The sequence below is a fragment of the Aegilops tauschii genome, chromosome 7 (assembly GCF_002575655.3).
Source record: "Aegilops tauschii subsp. strangulata cultivar AL8/78 chromosome 7, Aet v6.0, whole genome shotgun sequence".
NCBI classification, from domain to species: Eukaryota; Viridiplantae; Streptophyta; class Magnoliopsida; order Poales; family Poaceae; genus Aegilops; species Aegilops tauschii.
Window position 1 is genome coordinate 206,285,930 of NC_053041.3, and position 18,822 is coordinate 206,304,751.

The window sequence follows — 18,822 nt, forward strand, 5'->3', positions numbered from 1 at the left end:
TTCATGAATATATTTGTGTTCTAGATCCTATCTTGCAAGTTGTAGACACCTATTACGAGTTATGATCCGCATACTCCAATGTGACATTAATTGGGATTCTTTCTGGTGATTACCGTAGTTTGAGGAGTTCATGTATTCATTGAGTGCTAAAGCTTTTTCCGGTTCTTTGTTAAAAGGAGGCCTTAATATCCCTTAGTTTCCATTAGGACCTCGCTGCCACGGGAGGGTAGGACAAAATATGTCAGGCAAGTTCTTTTCCATAAGCACGTATGACTATATACGGAATACATGCCTACATTATATTGATGAATTGGAGCTAGTTCTTTGTCACCCTAGGTTATAATTATTGAATGATGAATGCCATCCGACATAATTATCCATCACTGATCCATTGCCTATGAGCTTTTCACATATTGATCTTTGCTAAGTTACTTAATTTGCTGTTGCCACTGTTACAATTGCTACAAAACTTCTACTGTTACTTTTGTTAACATTACCGTTACTTTCATACTACTTTGCTACTAAAAACTTTGCTGCAGATATTAAGCCTTTCATGTGTGGTTGAATTGACAGCTCAACAACTAATACTCGTGAATATTCTTTGGCTCCCCTTGTGTCAAATCAATAAATTTGGCTTGAATACTCTACCCTCAAATTTTTTTTGCGATCCCCTATACCTGTGGGTTATCAAGATACCATCGGCGAAGTTGCTTGAACTACGTCGGTATTTCCCCAAAGAGGAAGGGATGATGCAGTACAACTACGGTAGGTATTTCCCTCAGTTATGAAACTAAGGTTATCAATCCAGTAGGAGAACCAAGCAACACCATGTAAATTGTACCTGCACACAAAGAACAAATACTTGCAACCCGACGCTTATGAGGGGTTGTCAATCCCTCTGACGGGTAACGGCGTAGGAAATTGTCAAGTTGACGGGATAAAATTTGTGTCGATTGGATAAATAGATCTCCATAAAACGTGAAATAAAATAACTAATAAAAAAGTGCAGCAAGGTATTTTTGGGTTTTTGGAACAATAGATCTGAAAACAAAAGCAAATAAAAATAGATCTCAAAGCAAATATGATAAAGGATAGACCCCGGGGCCGTAGATTTCACTAGTGGATTCTCTCAAGAAATATCACACGGTGGGTAAACAAATTACTGTTGGGAAATTGATAGAAAATCGCATAATTATGATGATATCCAAGGCAATGATCAATATATAGGCATCACGTCCAAGATTAGTAGACCGACTCCTGCCTGCATCTACTACTATTACTCCACACATCGACCGCTATCCAGCATGCATCTAGTGTATTAAGTTCATGGAGTAATGGAGTAATGCAATAAGAATGATGCCATGATGTAGACAAGATCTATTCATGTAGGAATTGCACCCATCTTGTTATGCTTAATAGAAATGATACATGCCTGTCTTGCTGCCCCTTCTGTCACTGGGAAAGAACACCGCACGATCGAACCCATCACAAAGCACCTCTTCCCATGGCAAGAAAAATCGATCTAGTTGGCCTAAGTAAACCAACGATTCGAAGAAGAAATACGAGGCTATAAACAATCATGCATATAAGATATCAAAGAAAGACTCAAATAATATTCATGTATAGATCCGATCATAAACTCAAAGTTCATCGGATCCCAACAAATACACCGCAAAAAGAGTTACATCAAATAGATCTCCAAGAGACCATTCTATTGAGAATCAAGAGAGAGAGAGAGAGGAAGCCATCTAGCTACTGACTATGGACCCGTAGGTCTATGATGAACTACTCACGCATCATCGGAGAGGCACCAATGAGGATGATGAATCCCTCCGTGATGGTGTCTAGATTGGATCTCGTGGTTCTGGAACTTGCGGTAGCTGGAATTGTGTTTCGTCGACTCCCCTAGGCTTTCTGAAATATTTGGGTATTTATAGGGCGAAGAGGCGGTGCGGGAGGCCACGAGGTGGGCACAACCCACCTCGCCCAGGTGGGTTGTGCTCCCCTCGGAGCCCCCCTCTGGTACTTCTTTGGCCCATCTGGTGTCTTCTGGTCCAGAAAAATTCTCCAAAAAGTTTCATTGTGTTTGGACTCCGTTTGGTATTGATTTTCTTCGAAGTAAAAAACAAGCAAAAAACATCAACTGGCACTGGGCACTATGTCAATAGTTTAGTCCAAAAATGATATAAAATTGCTATAAAATGATTGTAAAACATCCAAGAATGATAATATAATATCATGGAACAATAAAAAAATTATAGATATGTTGGAGACGTATCAGCATCCCCAAGCTTTATTCCTGCTCGTCCTCGAGTAGGTAAATGATAAAACCAGGATTTTTGATGTGGAATGTTGCCTAACATGTTCATCACCTATTCTTTTTTTTGTAGCATGGACATTTGGACTTTTATATGGTCCAAAGCAGTAGTCTAGTTTTGACATGAAGATTTCAATACTCAAGCATATCAACAAGCAACCATGTCTTTCAAAATATCAACACTAAAGAAAGTCATCCCTAGCCCATCATGCTCAATCATTGATCTATTCATGAAACACATTCGCATATTAGCTACATCCAATGCTCAAGTAGGATCATAGTGCTCCCTAGTTGGTGCTTTATAAGAGAAGATGGAGTCTCAAATAAAAATAAAAATTGCATAAAGTAAATAGAAAGGCCCTTCGCAGAGGGAAGTAGGGATTTGTAGAGGTGCCAGAGATCAAAGCAAAAATTGAGAGATATTTTTTTTTAAGAGGCATACTTTTCCCGTCAACGAAAATGACCGAGTAATTCCCAACATTTTCCATGCTAGATATATCATAGGCGGTTCCCAAACAGTAAAATAAAGTTTATTCCTTTTTCCACCATTCTTTCACAATCCATGGTTAGCCGTATCCACGGGTGCCTTCCATACCAACACTTCCCAAGGAATTTATTACTTGACAACATAAAGTAAATTTCTTTTTCATTTCGGGACTGGGCATCCCTATTACCGCCGTACTCTCGTGCAATGACAAGTGAATAAACACTCATCTTGAGAATAACACATCTAGCATGGAAAATATTAGCCACCCCCTGCCGCTTCATGAGCGGTACGAGCACACAAAAAGGGAAATTTATTTTGAAAATTAGAGGTGGCACATACAAATTTGCTTAGAACGGCACGGAAATACCGCATATAGGTAGGTATGGTGGACTCATATGGCAAAACCGGTTTTAGGGATCTTGGATGCACAAGTAGTATTTCTACTTAGTACAAGCCGAGGCTAGCAAATAGATTGAGAAGCAACTAACCAAGAAACAAAAGATCACATAAGAGAGCATTAAGCATAACTAACACCGAATAATGCACCATAAGTAGGATGTAATTTCATTGCATAACTATTGACTTTCGTGCTTGCATAGGGAATCACAAACCTTAACACCAATATTCTTACTAAAGCATAATTACTCATCAACATGACTCACATATTACTATCATCATATCTCAAAACTATTACAAGAAATCAAGTTTATTTTGTCCAATGATATTTATGAAAGTTTTTATTATATCCCTCTTGAATATCTATCACTTTGGGACTAATTTCATATGATGCTTTTGATAAGCTCAAACAAATTTAAGTGAAGAACATGAGCATATTTTTTTCATCTCTCAAAATAATATAAGTGAAGCATGAGAGAATTTTTTCAAAAACTTTACTAACTCTAAAATAATTCTAAGTGAAGCATGAGAGCATTTCTTCCAAAATATTAAATCACACCATGCTCAAAAAGATATAAGTGAAGCACTAGAGCAATTCCATAGCTCAAAAAATTTAAGTGAAGCATATAGAGCAATTCTAACAAATCATAGCATAATTTTGGCTCTCTCAAGTAGGTGTGTCCAGCAAAGATAGATGACACAAACTAAAAACCAAAACAAGCAAAGACTCATATAATACAAGACGCTCCAAGCAAAACTCATGATATGTGACGAATGAAAATATAGATCCAAGTAAAATACCAATGGTCGTTAGAAGAAAGAGGGGATGCCTTCCGGGGCATCCCCAAGCTTAGTTGCTTGGTTCTCCTTGAATAATAACTTGGGGTGCCAGGGGGATCCCCAAGCTTAGGCTCTTTTCACTCCTTATTCCCTCATCCATCATGATCTCACCCAAAACTTGAAAACTTCAATCACACAAAACTCAACAAAACCTCCGTGTGATTCGTTAGTATAACAAAGCAAATCACTACTCTAAGTACTGTTGCAAACCCATTAATATTTTATTTTTGCATTATATCTATTGTATTCTAACTTTACCATGGCTTATACTCTTCAATACAAACCATAGATTCATAAAAATAAGCACACAATGCAAAGAAAACAGAATCTGTCAAAAAACAGAACAATTTGTAGTAATCTGAAAACTTCATACACTTATGTAACTCCACAAATTCTGAAAAATTAGGACAACGTAGGCAATTTGTATATTAATCTTGTGTACAAAAATCAAGATTTTATCGCACTTTTGTGATTTTAAAAAATTTCTGGTACTCGCGCACAAAGTTTCTGTTTTTCAACAAGATCAAAGCAACTATCACCCAAGATGATCCGAAAGGCTTTACTTGGCACAAACACTAATTAAAACACAAAAAACACAATCATAATAGTAGCATAATTGTGTAAACACTCAAGAACAGAAAGAAGAAGGCAAAAATAAAATTTGTTCATTGGGTTGCCTCCCAACAAGCGCTATCGTTTTATGCCCCTAGCTAGGCATAATGCATTGATTCAAGTATTGTCATCTTTCTTCTTATTTTCCATAAGCACATTATCCATAGAAATAACTTGAAACACATTATCCATAGAAATTTTAACATTATCAAGTTGCGCATCTACGTATCCCTTTTGATTTTCGGCAACAATCCAAGAATAGTGTTGATTAACATCATTGAAACTTGTTGGATTATATCTAAAACGGGGATTTCCTTTTTAAGATCTCATAAAAAATTGATTATTTCCAAGCAAATGTCTCAACATATAATCACTATTATAAAGGATCTCACTTATCACCGGTTTTTCATGGCCCATACCATTAAAAAAATTCCCTAGCTTCCCGTACTATGTAGTCAAATTCATTCATAAGAATAAGGGTAGCTAATTTTTTAGCCTTAGGATCTTTTATAATGGGTAGCTCATAAAACAATCTTTGCAAAGTAGGATGGGTATAGATAAATCTATTTTCAAGTTTCAGAACTAGTGCTGAAATAGATTCCGCATAAGATTTAGTTCTTTTAAGTATAGGAGCATCATCAAGAGTCAAATTTGAAACACAACTGAAAAATTCTTGGATATTTTCTTTTCCCATAACATCCGCTTGCCCCAAAACAAAACTTTTAGCATCCAGATTGCCAAATCTTCCAATTTTAGGAGTTATGCCATCATCTGTTTCTGCCATACCAAAATTGCTCATAGTGACAAGTTCAGACAAACAACAGATCTGACGAGAAAACGGCGAACGAAAAAGAGGGCAAATAAAACGGCAATTTTTTTGTGAAGTCGCGGAGATGAAAACGAGAGGCAAATGGCAAATAATGTAAATTGCAAGGAGATGAGATTTGTGATTAGGAACTTGATATATGTTGAGGATGTCTCCCCTGCAACGGCGCCAGAAGTACCTTTTGATATCACTTGAACTACGTCGGTATTTCCCCAAAGAGGAAGGGATGATGCAGTATAGCTACGGTAGGTATTTCCCTTAGTTATGAAACCAATGTTATCAATCCAGTAGGAGAGCCAAGCAACACTATGTAAACGGTACCTTCTCACAAAGAACAAATACTTATAACACGACGCTTATGAGGGGTTGTCAATCCCTCTTACGGGTGACGGCGTAGGAAATTGTCAAGTTGACGGGATAAAATTTGTGTAGATTGGATAAATAGATCTCGATAAAACACGAAATAAAATAAGTAATAAAAAAGTGCAGCAATGTATTTTTGGTTTTTGGAATAATAGATCTGAAAACAAAAGCAAATAAAAATAGATCTCAAAGCAAATATGATAAAGAATAGACCCCGGGGCCATAGATTTCACTAGAGGCTTGTCTCCAGAAATAACACAGGTGGGTAAACAAATTACTGTTAGGCAATTGATAAAAAAACGAATAGTTATGGCGATATCCAAGGCAATGATCAATATATAGGCATCACGTCCGAGATAAGTAGACCGACCCCTGCCTGCATCTACTACTATTACTCCACACATTGACTGCTATCCAGCATGCATCTAGTGTATTAAGTTCATGGAGAAATGGAGTAATGTAACAAGAACGATGAGATGATGTAGACGAGATCTATTCATGTAGGAATAGCCCCCATCTTGTTATCCTTAATAGCAACGATACATGCGTGTCATGTTGCCCCTTCTGTCACTGGGAAAGAACACCGCACGATCGAACCCATCACAAAGCACCTCTTCCCATGGCAAGAAGGATTTATAACAGAGTAGCAATCACACACTTATTACATTGAATGTCTCAAAAGAAAACTTATTACAATAAATATGGCCTAAGGCCATCTAATACGATAACAGCGGAAGGCTTGGAAGATAAAGTGAGTCCATCAACTCCAACGGCATAGCTGAGCTGCACGGCAACGACCTAACGAACCTTACTCCTCGTCTGAAAAGTCTGCAACATAATACGTTGTAGCCCGAAAACGGGTCAGCACATGGAATATGCTGGCAATACAACACAGTAGAGAAAGAACAGAATAATGCTATCACTACATGCATATTTGGCTGGTGGGAAGCTCTATGGTTATAGTTTTTGTGAAAAGCCAATTTTTCCCTACAACAAAGGAATAGATTTTATTTAACTATCATGGTAGTTGAAACATCATTGAGAAGGTTCCTCCAACTCAATCCCAATTAAAGTAATTATCAACCCAACAATATTAATTTAGAGTGATGAGATACTTAGGATACTCCAAGTACTAGATACTCAAGATTGTCCATAACCGGGGACACGGCTAACCATGTTTAGATTGTACACTCTGCAGAGGTTTGCGCACTTTTCCCCACAAGACTCGATCTCCTCCGTTGGATTTCTCGCACTACATGGTGTTTGAGAAACGGATGACCGAGACACAGTCTTTCAGAAACATTAACTCTTTACTCGGGGCAGACCATACCAAACCTACATCCCTCTACCTGCTGATCCACCTCTTCAAGAGCTCATGCAACTTACTCAACTATGCTAGAGCCCATAATAGCTTGTGGCTGCACACGGAAGTTTCTAGCATGAAAATATCTCAGTTCCCTTTGAGCCTGGGTGGCGGACCTTAGGATGATCACACGGGTACTCCGGGATATCCTAGGACAACACTGGATTCTCCAGGTGCCCGACAAGCAATCCACCCAGATGTGTATTTAAGTTGCCACCTTAAGTTGAACCATTAATTAACAATCTCACATCTATCATGGATTCACTCACCCAAACCACGTCTACGAGCATAGCATAGCAACATAAGCAATACGTAGAAGTAACTCCCAAGGGTTTGATAGTAACAGGGCAATAGGTTCTACCTCATCAACTACTTCCCAATACCCACAAGTTAAATCACATCCTAATCATGCAGTGTTTGAGGATTGAAACTAATGCATAAAAACTATGTATGGAAAGAGTATGATTAATGTGTTACTTGCCTTGCTGACGATCCGCAAAACCTAGGGACTCGTAGTAGCACGCTTCGCACTCCGGGAATTCTATCGCAAACAAACAATAGCATACATAAGCAATCAAGCAAAGACGCACGGGCAAAAATCAAATAAGAAGAATTGACCAGAAAGTTCAACTTAAGAACTCCGGTTTGCAAAAAGAATCAAATCAAACGGAGCAACGAAACTCAAACTGCGGAAGAAACAAGATCCGTTTACTAATCCGAACTAAAGTCAAATTTTACAATACCAAAATCTTGTTCAAGTTGGTTAAACGGAAAGAGGGTTTCGAGACGAAGATCTAGGCGCTTGAATCGCCTGATTCCGATAAACGAGCAAAAAGATAAACTAAAACGAAAATCGCGATCGAAAATAATTGCGGAAATCCAAGAAAAAGAAAAACTGACGAACAGGCTAACGAACGAACGTTCGCTGTCTGCGGTTAAACGGTGAAAACCGTTCGTTAAAACGAACGTAAAACGGGCGTTCGCTAAATAACTAAACAAAAAATAAACCGGACCGGATAAAAAAACGGATCTAGGGTTTCGAAAAAAAACAAGACGGTTTTCTCACGAAAACCGAGGCGGCTACCTCGGGTCCGGCGACTCCGGCGCGGCGGCGGCAGCGGCGGGCGGTGGCGGGCGGCGGCGCGGCGCGGGGCGACGGCGGCGCGTGGCGCGGGTGGCGGCTGGGCTGGCTCGGGGCTCGGGGTCTCGGGCTTTAAAGGCCGGCCCGAGGAGTCCTGGCCGGTTACGGCCCGGAGTCGGTTCACTTTTTTTAAATAATTCTGACATGCAGAAAAAGAAAAAAAGAAATACTAAACTGACTCCAAAAATTCCGAAATAAATTTTCCCCGTCCTCTAAAAATAGGTCGGACAAGGTGACCATTTATTTGGGCCAATGCAATTTTGAAAAATGCATATTTTTCCTAATTCAAATAAAATAGCGACAAAACTCCGAATAAAATCCAATATTTGATTTTAATATTTTTCCTCCAATATTTCATTTATTTTGGAGGAGTCATATTATCTCCTCTCATATATTTGAATATGAAATATTTTCGGAGAGAAAAATAATTAAAACAAATAATCCTCGTTTCAATATTTGATAAAATTCAAATATGAAAACAGGGAAATCCCCAACTCTCTCCGAGGGTCCTTGAGTTGCTTAGGATTTCGAGGATCGCGAAACGAAATGCAATAAAATATGATATGCATGAATGATCTATGTATAACATTCCAAATTGAAAATTTGGGATGTTACAAACCTACCCCCCTTAAGATGAATCTCGCCCTCGAGATTCGGGTTGGCTAGAAAATAGGTGTGGGTGGTCTTTGCGAAGATCATCCTCTCGTTCCCAGGTGGCTTCATCCTCGGTATGGTGGCTCCACTGAACTTTGCAAAACTTGATAACCTTGATGCGGGTGACTCGGCTGGCAAATTCAAGAATCCTGACTGGTTTCTCCTCATAGGTCAAATCACTGTCCAACTGAATCGCCTCTAAGGGTACTGTATCTCTTAACGGTATATCGGCCATCTCAGCATGACACTTCTTCAGCTATGAAACATGAAATACATCATGAACTCCTGACAGTCCTTCAGGTAACTCCAACTTGTAGGCAACTTCTCCCATACGTTCCAAAACACGATACGGTCCTACAAATCTCGGGGCTAACTTTCCCTTAACTCCAAAACGTTTCACTCCTCGCAAGGGTGATACTCGCAGATATGCTCTGTCTCCAATTTCATAGGTTACCTCCTTGCGTTTCGAATCTGCATCACTCTTCTGTCTGGACTAAGCTACCTTCAGTCTATCTCGGATCAACTTAACTTTCTCTTCAAACTCCTTGATCAAGTCTGGTCCAAACAACTGTCGGTCTCCAACTTCATCCCACATCAACGGTGTTCTGCACCTTCGTCCATACAGGGCTTCAAACGGTGCCATCTTCAAACTGGCTTGGTAGCTATTGTTGTATGAGAACTCCGCGTAGGGCAAATTGTCATCCCAACTAGATCCATAATCTAGCGCACAGGCCCTCAACATGTCCTCCAGAATCTGGTTGACACTCTCGGTCTGTCCATCCGTCTGCGGGTGAAATGCTGTACTGAACTCCAATCTCGTTCCCAAAGTCTGGTGCAGTTGATCCCAAAACTTTGAGGTAAACTGTGTTCCTCTATCTGATACGATGGTCCTCGGAACTCCATGCAGACATACGATCCTGGTCATATATATCTTGGCCAACTTCGCACTTGTATAGGTTGTTTTCACTGGGATAAAGTGAGCTACTTTGGTCAAGCGATCGACTACTGCCCATATAGAGTCATATCCTGATTTGGTCCTGGGCAATCCGGTGATAAAATCCATGCCAAGTTTATCCCACTTCCATTCAAGTATCGGCATAGGTTGTAACAATCCTGCTGGCTTTTGATGTTCTGCCTTCACTCTCTGACATACATCACATACGGCTACATACTCGGCAATATCCTTCTTCATACCTGTCCACCAGAAACGTTCCTTCAAATCCAAATACATCTTGGTGTTTCCGGGGTGTATCGAGTATGGTGAGTCATGAGCCTCCTGAAGTATTAACTTCCTGATCTCTGTGTTATTGGGCACATAAACACGGTCCTCAAACCATAAGGTGTCGTGCTCATCCTCATGAAAACCTTTGGCCTTTCCTTTGCTCATTCTCTCTTTTATCTCGGCAATCTCTTTGTCATCCTTCTGAGCTTCTCAAATCTTTCCTAACAATGTAGACTAAACCTCCATTGTTGCAACAAAACCTCTAGGAACAATCTCCAATCGGAGTTCCCTGAGATCCTTTGCTAACTCCTTTGGTAATCCTGTGCTCACTAGGGTGTTAGCATAACTCTTCCGACTCAAAGCGTCTGCTACGACATTGGCCTTGCCTGGATGATAGTGCAGCTTCATGTCATAATCCTTTATAAGCTCCAACCATCTCCTCTGCCTAAGGTTCAGCTCCTTCTGTGTGAAGATGTACTTCAAAATCTTATGATCCGTGTACACATCACAACGGTTTCCAATAAGGTAATGTCTCCATGTCTTGGGCGCATGCACTACTGCTGCTAACTCCAAATCATGTGTGGCATAATTCAATTCGTGCGGTTTTAGTTGTCGTGAGGCATACGAAACAACTCTTCCGTCCTGCATAAGCACACTTCCAAGTCCTAGGCGAGAAGCGTCGCAATATACTTGGAAATCCTTGCGTATATCCGGCAGAATCAGCACTGGGGCTGTAGTCAAACGTTTCTTTAACTCCTAAAAGCTTGCCTCACATTCTTCCGTCCATTTAAATTTGGTATCCTTCTTCAATAACTCCGTCATTGGCTTCGCAATCTTGGAAAAATTCTCAATGAATCTTCGATAGTATCCCGCGAGTCCAAGAAAACTGTGGATCTCGCTAACTGAAGTGGGTGCCAACCATTCAGTGACTGACTGAACCTTGGTGGGTCTACCGCTATACCTTCTCCTGATATAATATGCCCAAGGAATCCGACTTCCTTCAGCCAAAACTCGCATTTGCTGAACTTGGCATACAACTGGTGTTCCCTGAATTTCTCGAGAACTAAACGCAAATGCTCTTTGTGCTCCTCCTCATTCTTCGAGTATACCATTATATCATCAATGAACACCACAACAAACTTATCCAAATATTCCATGAACACTTTGTTCATCATGCTCATGAAGTAGGCAGGGGCGTTAGTCAGTCCAAATGACATGACCGTATATTCATACAACCCGTACCATGTGGTGAATGCTGTCTTTGGTATATCCTTCTCTCGAATCTTCAGCTGGTGATATCCTGATCGCAGATCGATCATTGAAAACACCTTAGCTCCTTGCCGTTGGTCAAACAAATCATTGATCATCGACAGTGGGTATTTGTTCTTGATCGTCACCTCATTTAACGCACGATAATCAACAATCATTCTTAGATACTTATCCTTCTTCTCAACCAAAAGCACTGGGGCTCCCCATGGCGATGAACTCCGTCGAATGTAACCTTTCTCCAATAACTCCTTGATCGGCTTCTTAATCTCCTCCAGATCATTTGCGGGCATCCGATAGGGTCTCTTTGATATTGGCCCTATACCTGGCAATAGCTCTATCAAAAACTCGATGTCTCGATCCGGTGGCATGCCTGGTAATTCCTCTGAAAAAACATCCGGGTAATCCTTCACTACAGGCACTTCCTCCTGAACAACTCCTGTGAGGGTATTTACTTGGATCCTCCTAGGCGCATGCCTAGATACATACTTTTTCCCTACAACAAAGGAATATATTTTATTTAACTATCATGGTAGTTGAAACATCATTGAGAAGGTTCCTCCAACTCAATCCCAATTAAAGTAATTATCAACCCAACAATATTAATTTAGAGTGATGAGATACTTAGGATACTCCAAGTACTAGATACTCAAGATTGTCCATAACCGGGGACACGGCTAACCATGATTAGATTGTACACTCTGAGAGGTTTGCGCACTTTTCCCCACATGACTCGATCTCCTCCATTGGATTTCTCGCACTACATGGTGTTTGAGAAACGGATGACCGAGACACAGTCTTTCAGAAACATTAACTCTTTACTCCGGGCAGACCATACCAAACCTACATCCCTCTACCTGCTGATCCACCTCTTCAAGAGCTCATGCAACTTACTCAACTATGCTAGAGCCCATAATAGCTTGTGGCTGCACACGGAAGTTTCTAGCACGAAAATATCTCAGTTCCCTTTGAGCCTGGGTGGCGGACCTTAGGATGATCACACGGATACTCCGGGATATCCTAGGACAACACTGGATTCTCCAGGTGCCCGACAAGCAATCCACCTAGATGTGTATTTAAGTTGCCACCTTAAGTTGAACCATTAATTAACAATCTTACATCTGTCATGGATTCACTCACCCAAACCACGTCTACAAGCATAGCATAGCAACATAAGCAATACGTAGAAGTAACTCCCAAGGGTTTGATAGTAACAGGGCAATAGGTTCTACCTCATCAACTACTTCCCAATACCCACAAGTTAAATCACATCCTAATCGTGCAGTGTTTGAGGATTGAAACGAATGCATAAAAACTGGGTATGGAAAGAGTATGATCAATGTGTTACTTGCCTTGCTGACGATCCACAAAACCTAGGGACTCGTAGTAGCACGCTTCGCACTCCGGGAATTCTATCGCAAACAAACAATAGCATACATAAGCAATCAAGCAAAGACTCACGGGAAAAACTCAAATAAGAAGAATTGACCAGAAAGTTCAACTTAAGAACTCCGGTTTGCAAAAAGAATCAAATCAAACGGAGCAACGAAACTCAAACTGCGGAAGAAATAAGACCCGTTTACTAATCTGAACTAAATCCAAATTTTATAGTACCAAAATCTTATTCGAGTTGGTTAAACAGAAAGAGGGTTTCGAGACGAAGATCTAGGCGCTTGAATCGCCTGATTCCGATAAACGAGCGAAAAGATAAACTAAAACGAAAATCGGATCAGAAATCGCGATCGAAATTAATCGCGGAAAATCCGAAAAAAAGAAAAACTGACGAACAGGCTAACGAACGAACGTTCGCTGTCTGCGGTTAAATGGTGAAAACCGTTCGTTAAAACGAACGTAAAACGTGCGTTCGCTAAATAACTAAACAAAAATAAACCGAACCGGATAAAAAACGGATCTAGGGTTTCGAAAAAAAACCAAGACGGTTTTCTCATGAAAACCGAGGCGGCTACCTTGGGTCCGGCGAGGTCGGCGACTCCGGCGCGGCGGCGGCAGCGGCGGGCGGTGGCGGGCGGCGGCGGCGCGACGTGATTAGGGTTAGGGCGCGGGTGGCGGCTGGGCTGGCTCGAGGCTCGGGGTCTTGGGCTTTAAAGGCCGGCCCGAGGAGTCCTGGCCGGTTACGGCCCGGAGTCGGTTCACTTTTTTTTAAATAATTCCGACGTGCAGAAAAGAAAGAAAAGAAATACTAAACAGACTCCAAAAATTCCGAAATAAATTTTCCCCGTCCTCTAAAAATAGGTCGGACAAGGTGAACATTTATTTGGGCCTAAAATGCAATTTTGAAAAAAGCATATTTTTCCTAATTCAAATAAAATAGCGACAAAACTCCAAATAAAATCCAATATTTGATTTTAATATTTTTCCTCAAATATTTCATTTATTTTGGAGAAGTCATATTATCTCCTCTCATATATTTGAATATGAAATATTTTCGGAGAGAAAAATAATTAAAACAAATAATCCTCGTTTCAATATTTGATAAAATTCAAATATGAAAACAGGGAAATCCCCAACTCTCTCCGAGGGTCCTTGAGTTGCTTAGGATTTCGAGGATCGCGAAACGAAATGCAATAAAATATGATATGCATGAATGATCTATGTATAACATTCCAAATTGAAAATTTGGGATGTTACAGGGGTGGGATGGAGCAAGCCCTCGCCTTGTCGGCGGCAGGGGACTCCGTCCACGCCCCGCTCTTCGACCCGCCTCCGCTGCCCATCATCGAGCCCAAGGCGGAGCCGGAGCCCATGCCGACGCGGAAGCGCTCACCGCCTCCACCCACTTGGCCGGAGGAGTCCTACACGTGGACCGACGAGTTCCGCGAGTGGGTGAGCGCGCCTCCGGTCCATTACGCTGCGATGCCGGAGGAGGAGGCGACCCACCTTGAGCGCTGGAAGGCGCACTGGCTAGCCCAGGAGGAGGTCGACGACGAGTGGCAGATGCTTTGAGAGCAGCAGCTGCGACGCGACGCAGAGGCACTGCGGCTTGAGGAGGAGGAGGAGGAGGAGCGCGCCCGGCGAGCCGCAATGCCGGCACCCCAGCAGACGCCGGAGAAGGCTGTCTTGGCAGCGTATCAAGCGGTGTTCGGGTGGGCTGGCCCGGCTTCCGTCTTCATCGACCTCACCGGTGGCGATGGCCACGTTAAGGGCAAGGCGGAGGACGTCTAGGGCAGCGTACGGGCACAGACTATTTTATGTTTTCAATTAGTTTAATTAGGTTTAAGTGGACTTTGGCCAGCGGTTGACCGACCACTTAATGTTTAATTATGTTTATTTCTGCGACGTGTTTTTTCCTACGCTGGCAAATTTGGGTCCGTCTTTCGTTGGGCGATGAAGCCGACCCATATGATAATGCGGCGCGCACGTCCGCCTGTCCGACCCAAATGGACGAAAAGCGGACAAAACGTGCGTCCATTTGGGTCGCCACGTTGAAGTTGCTCTTACTGGTGATCTGCTGGGTATTACTACCTTTGTATTAACAGTCTTGCTAAGTCTCAATAAATTGAGACTTCGTTAAGTCTCAGTTGATGCTATATTCGTCAGATCTTACATTAATATTCGTGTAAAGTTTTGTTTCAGTTTTTTTTCTTTTTATCTCTTGCATGTTATGTCATTTTACCGAGACTTGGTTAAATCTCAGTCGACTGAGACCTAGCCACACCATTGTATTAAAATATAAAACGTTTTATAGTTGGCTAAAACTAGCCTTAGAAAACATATACGAAGGGAGTATGAAATACGATGTACAAGGACTCGGAGTTGTGCGTCAAACACGAATTCTGCCTTTGAGCGGGACCAAAGAGCATGTACCCCTACAGTACTCCCGCTGCCCGCTGCAAGGCCCATCCCAATCAGTGATCCAAATCTCCCAGCATTGACAGACACGGCACCGACACTCCGCGATCACAAATGTCTCGCCATAGAGTCAGTCTAGCGTGTCTCGAGAATTAACAGAGTACCGGTACAGTGGTGACAACAAAATTATCACCAAAAGACAATCTCTAATTAAAGCAAGTTAGGGTAATAACTAATAACCGTGTCTGAAGCAGCGGCTGCTATTTTACGGCGCCCTGAAAAGTCGTGCTCGGTACCAGTGGCGCACAGGCAGGCAGACACACACCGACCGACCACAGCACTCCCAAACAAAACACTACTATTCCCAAGCCCCAGCTAGCTAAATGAGCAGCTCTGCCTTTGCTGCTTTTGCTCTGCTCTTCCGTCCCCTTCCCCCCTTTCTCCCCCCTCCACCGGGCTCGCTGCCGGTGGCCGCCGCTTCCGCCGCCTGCTTTATCCCCTGCTGATTTACACATCAGCTGCTCGGCTCGAGCTGCGTAGCAAGACTGTGGAGGTCCCAGCGCCTCACATCACCTGTGCCGCCGGACAAAGAACTACTCCTACTCCCGGAGGAGATGAAGTCTCGGAGCTCCGCGAGGGGCGAGCCGAGGAGGTTCGGGAATGTGGCTCTCCTGGCGCTCATGCTCTGCTCCCTCGTCGCGCTCTCGCTCATCAGGGCCAGGTTCTCCCCAATCGGTAACGCCATCGCCTGCTCCTTTTTGCTCTTTCTTCTTTTGTTCCTGGCTATGCAGAGGCATGGCCAGTGGTGGGAGCAAATCTGAGCGCGTCAGAGCTGCTGTTTGACCGCTCTCATGGTGTCGCTGCGTTTCTGCAGGGAATACGGCCGTTGCGGAGACCATAAAAGTGGAGGATCCGAAGCCGGTGGTGGTGAGCAAGCCGGCTGTCACGGCGGAGGCCGGCGATGGCGCCGACGAGGCCGCCGCAGTAGCTGGTAAGCTGACTTATCCGCCTTCGTACACGGCGTGTCTATCGTCTAGAAAGATTAGTGAGTGGATTGGGAGCCGCTTTATGCAGCGGGTGGTTGGGTGTCTAGATCTGCTTGGCATTTCTTTACCGGCCGGTTTCTTTTGGTAATATCATATCCATTTTTGCTGAGATTCAGCCTCAAATCAGACAACAATGGAACCATCCACGGATTTACACTAGCCTGAAATCAGCTGCTAGTGATGGCTCCTCACCTAAACTATCCCTGATATACACTGAAGATTTTTGTTCTAAATAATTCGGTGAAGAAGGTGGTAGCTTCAGATCTCACTAGGAACTGGATTTTCTTCTTGCAGTGGAGGAAGACAAGGAGGAGGAAGCTCAGCCCAAGGATGAGGAAATTCAGCCCAAGACCGAGCAGGCCTTGGACGCCGCAGTGCGGCCCGCCAAAGCCGCAGTGGCCGTTGACGCCAGCAAGCCGGTGTGCTACGAGACGAGCCGGCGCTCCGACACCTGCGAGGCGGCCGGCGACGTGCGCCTGGTGGGGAGAAGCCAGACCATCTACGTCGACACGCTGGAGCGGGAGTGGAAGACCAGACCCTACTGCCGGAAGCACGACACCTACGCGCTGTCCCACGTCAAGGAGTGGTCCCTCAAGCCGTTCCCCTCCGGCGACGGCGCGGCGCCCAAGTGCACGTCCAACAGCTCGGCCACCGCCTTCGTGATCTCCACGGGCGGGTTCACCGGCAACCCCTTCCACGACTACACGGACGTGCTCATCCCGGCCTTCATCACGGCCCACCGCTTCGCCGGCGAGGTCCAGTTCCTGGTGAGCAGCTACAAGTCGTGGTGGATGAGCAGGTACATCCAGATCTTCCAGCAGATGAGCCGGTACGAGGTGGTGGACATCGACGCGGACGACGAGGTCCGGTGCTACCCGAGCGCCGTGGTCGGGCCGACGTTCCACAAGGAGCTGGGCGTGGATCCCTCCAAGGCGCCGTCGGGCGTCTCGGTGGCGGACTTCCGCAAGATGCTGCGTAGCGCGTTCGGGCTGGAGCGCGCCACGGCGACGCCGAGCGGCGACCGGTGGGACATCCGCCGCCGGCCCCGGCTGCTGATCATCTCCCGGCGCACCTCACGCGGGCGGGCCTTCATGAACGAGCGCGCCATGGCGGACATGGCGGGGAGCCTCGGGTTCGACGTCCGCATCGGGGACCCGGACACGACCTCCGACACGTCCAAGTTCGCGCGGCTGGTGAACTCGTGCGACGTGATGGTGGGCGTGCACGGCGCCGGGCTGACCAACATGGTGTTCCTCCCGGCCGGCGCCGTGCTGGTGCAGGTGGTGCCGTACGGGCGGCTGGAGTGGCTGGCCCGCAACACGTTCGCGGAGCCGTCGGCGGGGATGGAGGTGCACTACCTGGAGTACGTGGTGCAGCTGGACGAGACGACGCTGAGCGAGCAGTACCCCAGCGACCACCTGGTGCTCAAGGACCCCATGGCCATCCACAAGCAGGGGTGGGACGCGCTCAAGACCACCTACCTCGACAAGCAGAACGTCCGGCCACACCTCGGCCGCCTCAAGAAGACCTTCCTCGAGGCGCTCAAGATGCTGCCGCACGGCCGGGACGATTAGACCAGCTTTAGTTCACCGTCGTCGCCATCATCGTGGGAGCTTGAGAGCTGCTGGTAGCCTAGTATCATCGCTAATAGTGTACAAAATGGATGCAGAGGGCAAGTGTCTATAACCTTTTCTCTGTTTTCGCCTATTCCGTGGGCCGCGGTGCACTGTACTACTCTACTCTTTTTTTTTTCAGGATGAGGTAAAACTTGCAGCCGTGTTAACAGGATGCACACACCACACTCAGCACAAACTAGACCCGCTGTATCCTCTCTGTTACGAGAAGCAATGCACATGTATTTTTATTTTGAAATTAGCAATTTTGTAGTACACGTACAATGCTCAGCGATGTACTATACCGTTTTCCTAGAAAGAGGAAAGAGAGAAGTCGATATTACAACGCTGAATTGTCCCTAATGTTCAAGAAACAAGCTTGAACTTAAAAACTGTCTACTTTAGAACCTCAGACTTCTACAGAAACAAGCTTGAACTTAAAAACTGTCTATTTAGAACCTCAGACTTCTACAAGGGCGGCGTTACGCGTCGGCCGGCGGACTCGTTATAGCGATCCGCCGCTTGGACAACCATTGGATCAGCGCGCTAACAATTTGATGTAACCGCCTCGCGTCAGCTGACCCCTCTTTATTTCCCGCAACAACGGCTCTGTTCAGACAGACTCCCCTGTCCACCGTCCCCGACAGAGCTGAAACAGACTCCCCTGTCTACCGTTTCCGACAGAGCTGCGCCCAGCATGGCGCCACCCCCAACCACCGCAAAAAATCAGCTGCCGCTGGTGCGCGGGGGCAAGTAATCCTTCTAGGGCGCCTCTTTGCAACATCATGGCGCGCCATATCGCGCGACGGATGATTGGATCCGACACAAATCGACCTCACCGAGAGATGTTGCTCCGAGAACAGCCA

The 18,822-nt window shown here is 44.5% G+C and overlaps 1 protein-coding gene across 1 annotated transcript; it reads left to right on the top strand.

The window, feature by feature from the left end:
• The first annotated feature begins 15,588 nt into the window (after positions 1-15,588).
• On the top strand, positions 15,589-18,215 carry LOC109751633 (alpha-1,3-arabinosyltransferase XAT3). The gene is made up of 3 exons (XM_020310514.4): positions 15,589-16,032; positions 16,172-16,288; positions 16,638-18,215. The coding sequence occupies exons 1-3, from the start codon at positions 15,912-15,914 to the stop codon at positions 17,915-17,917; spliced, it is 1,518 nt and encodes a 505-aa protein (XP_020166103.1). The 5' UTR covers positions 15,589-15,911; the 3' UTR covers positions 17,918-18,215.
• The last annotated feature ends 607 nt before the right edge of the window (positions 18,216-18,822 follow it).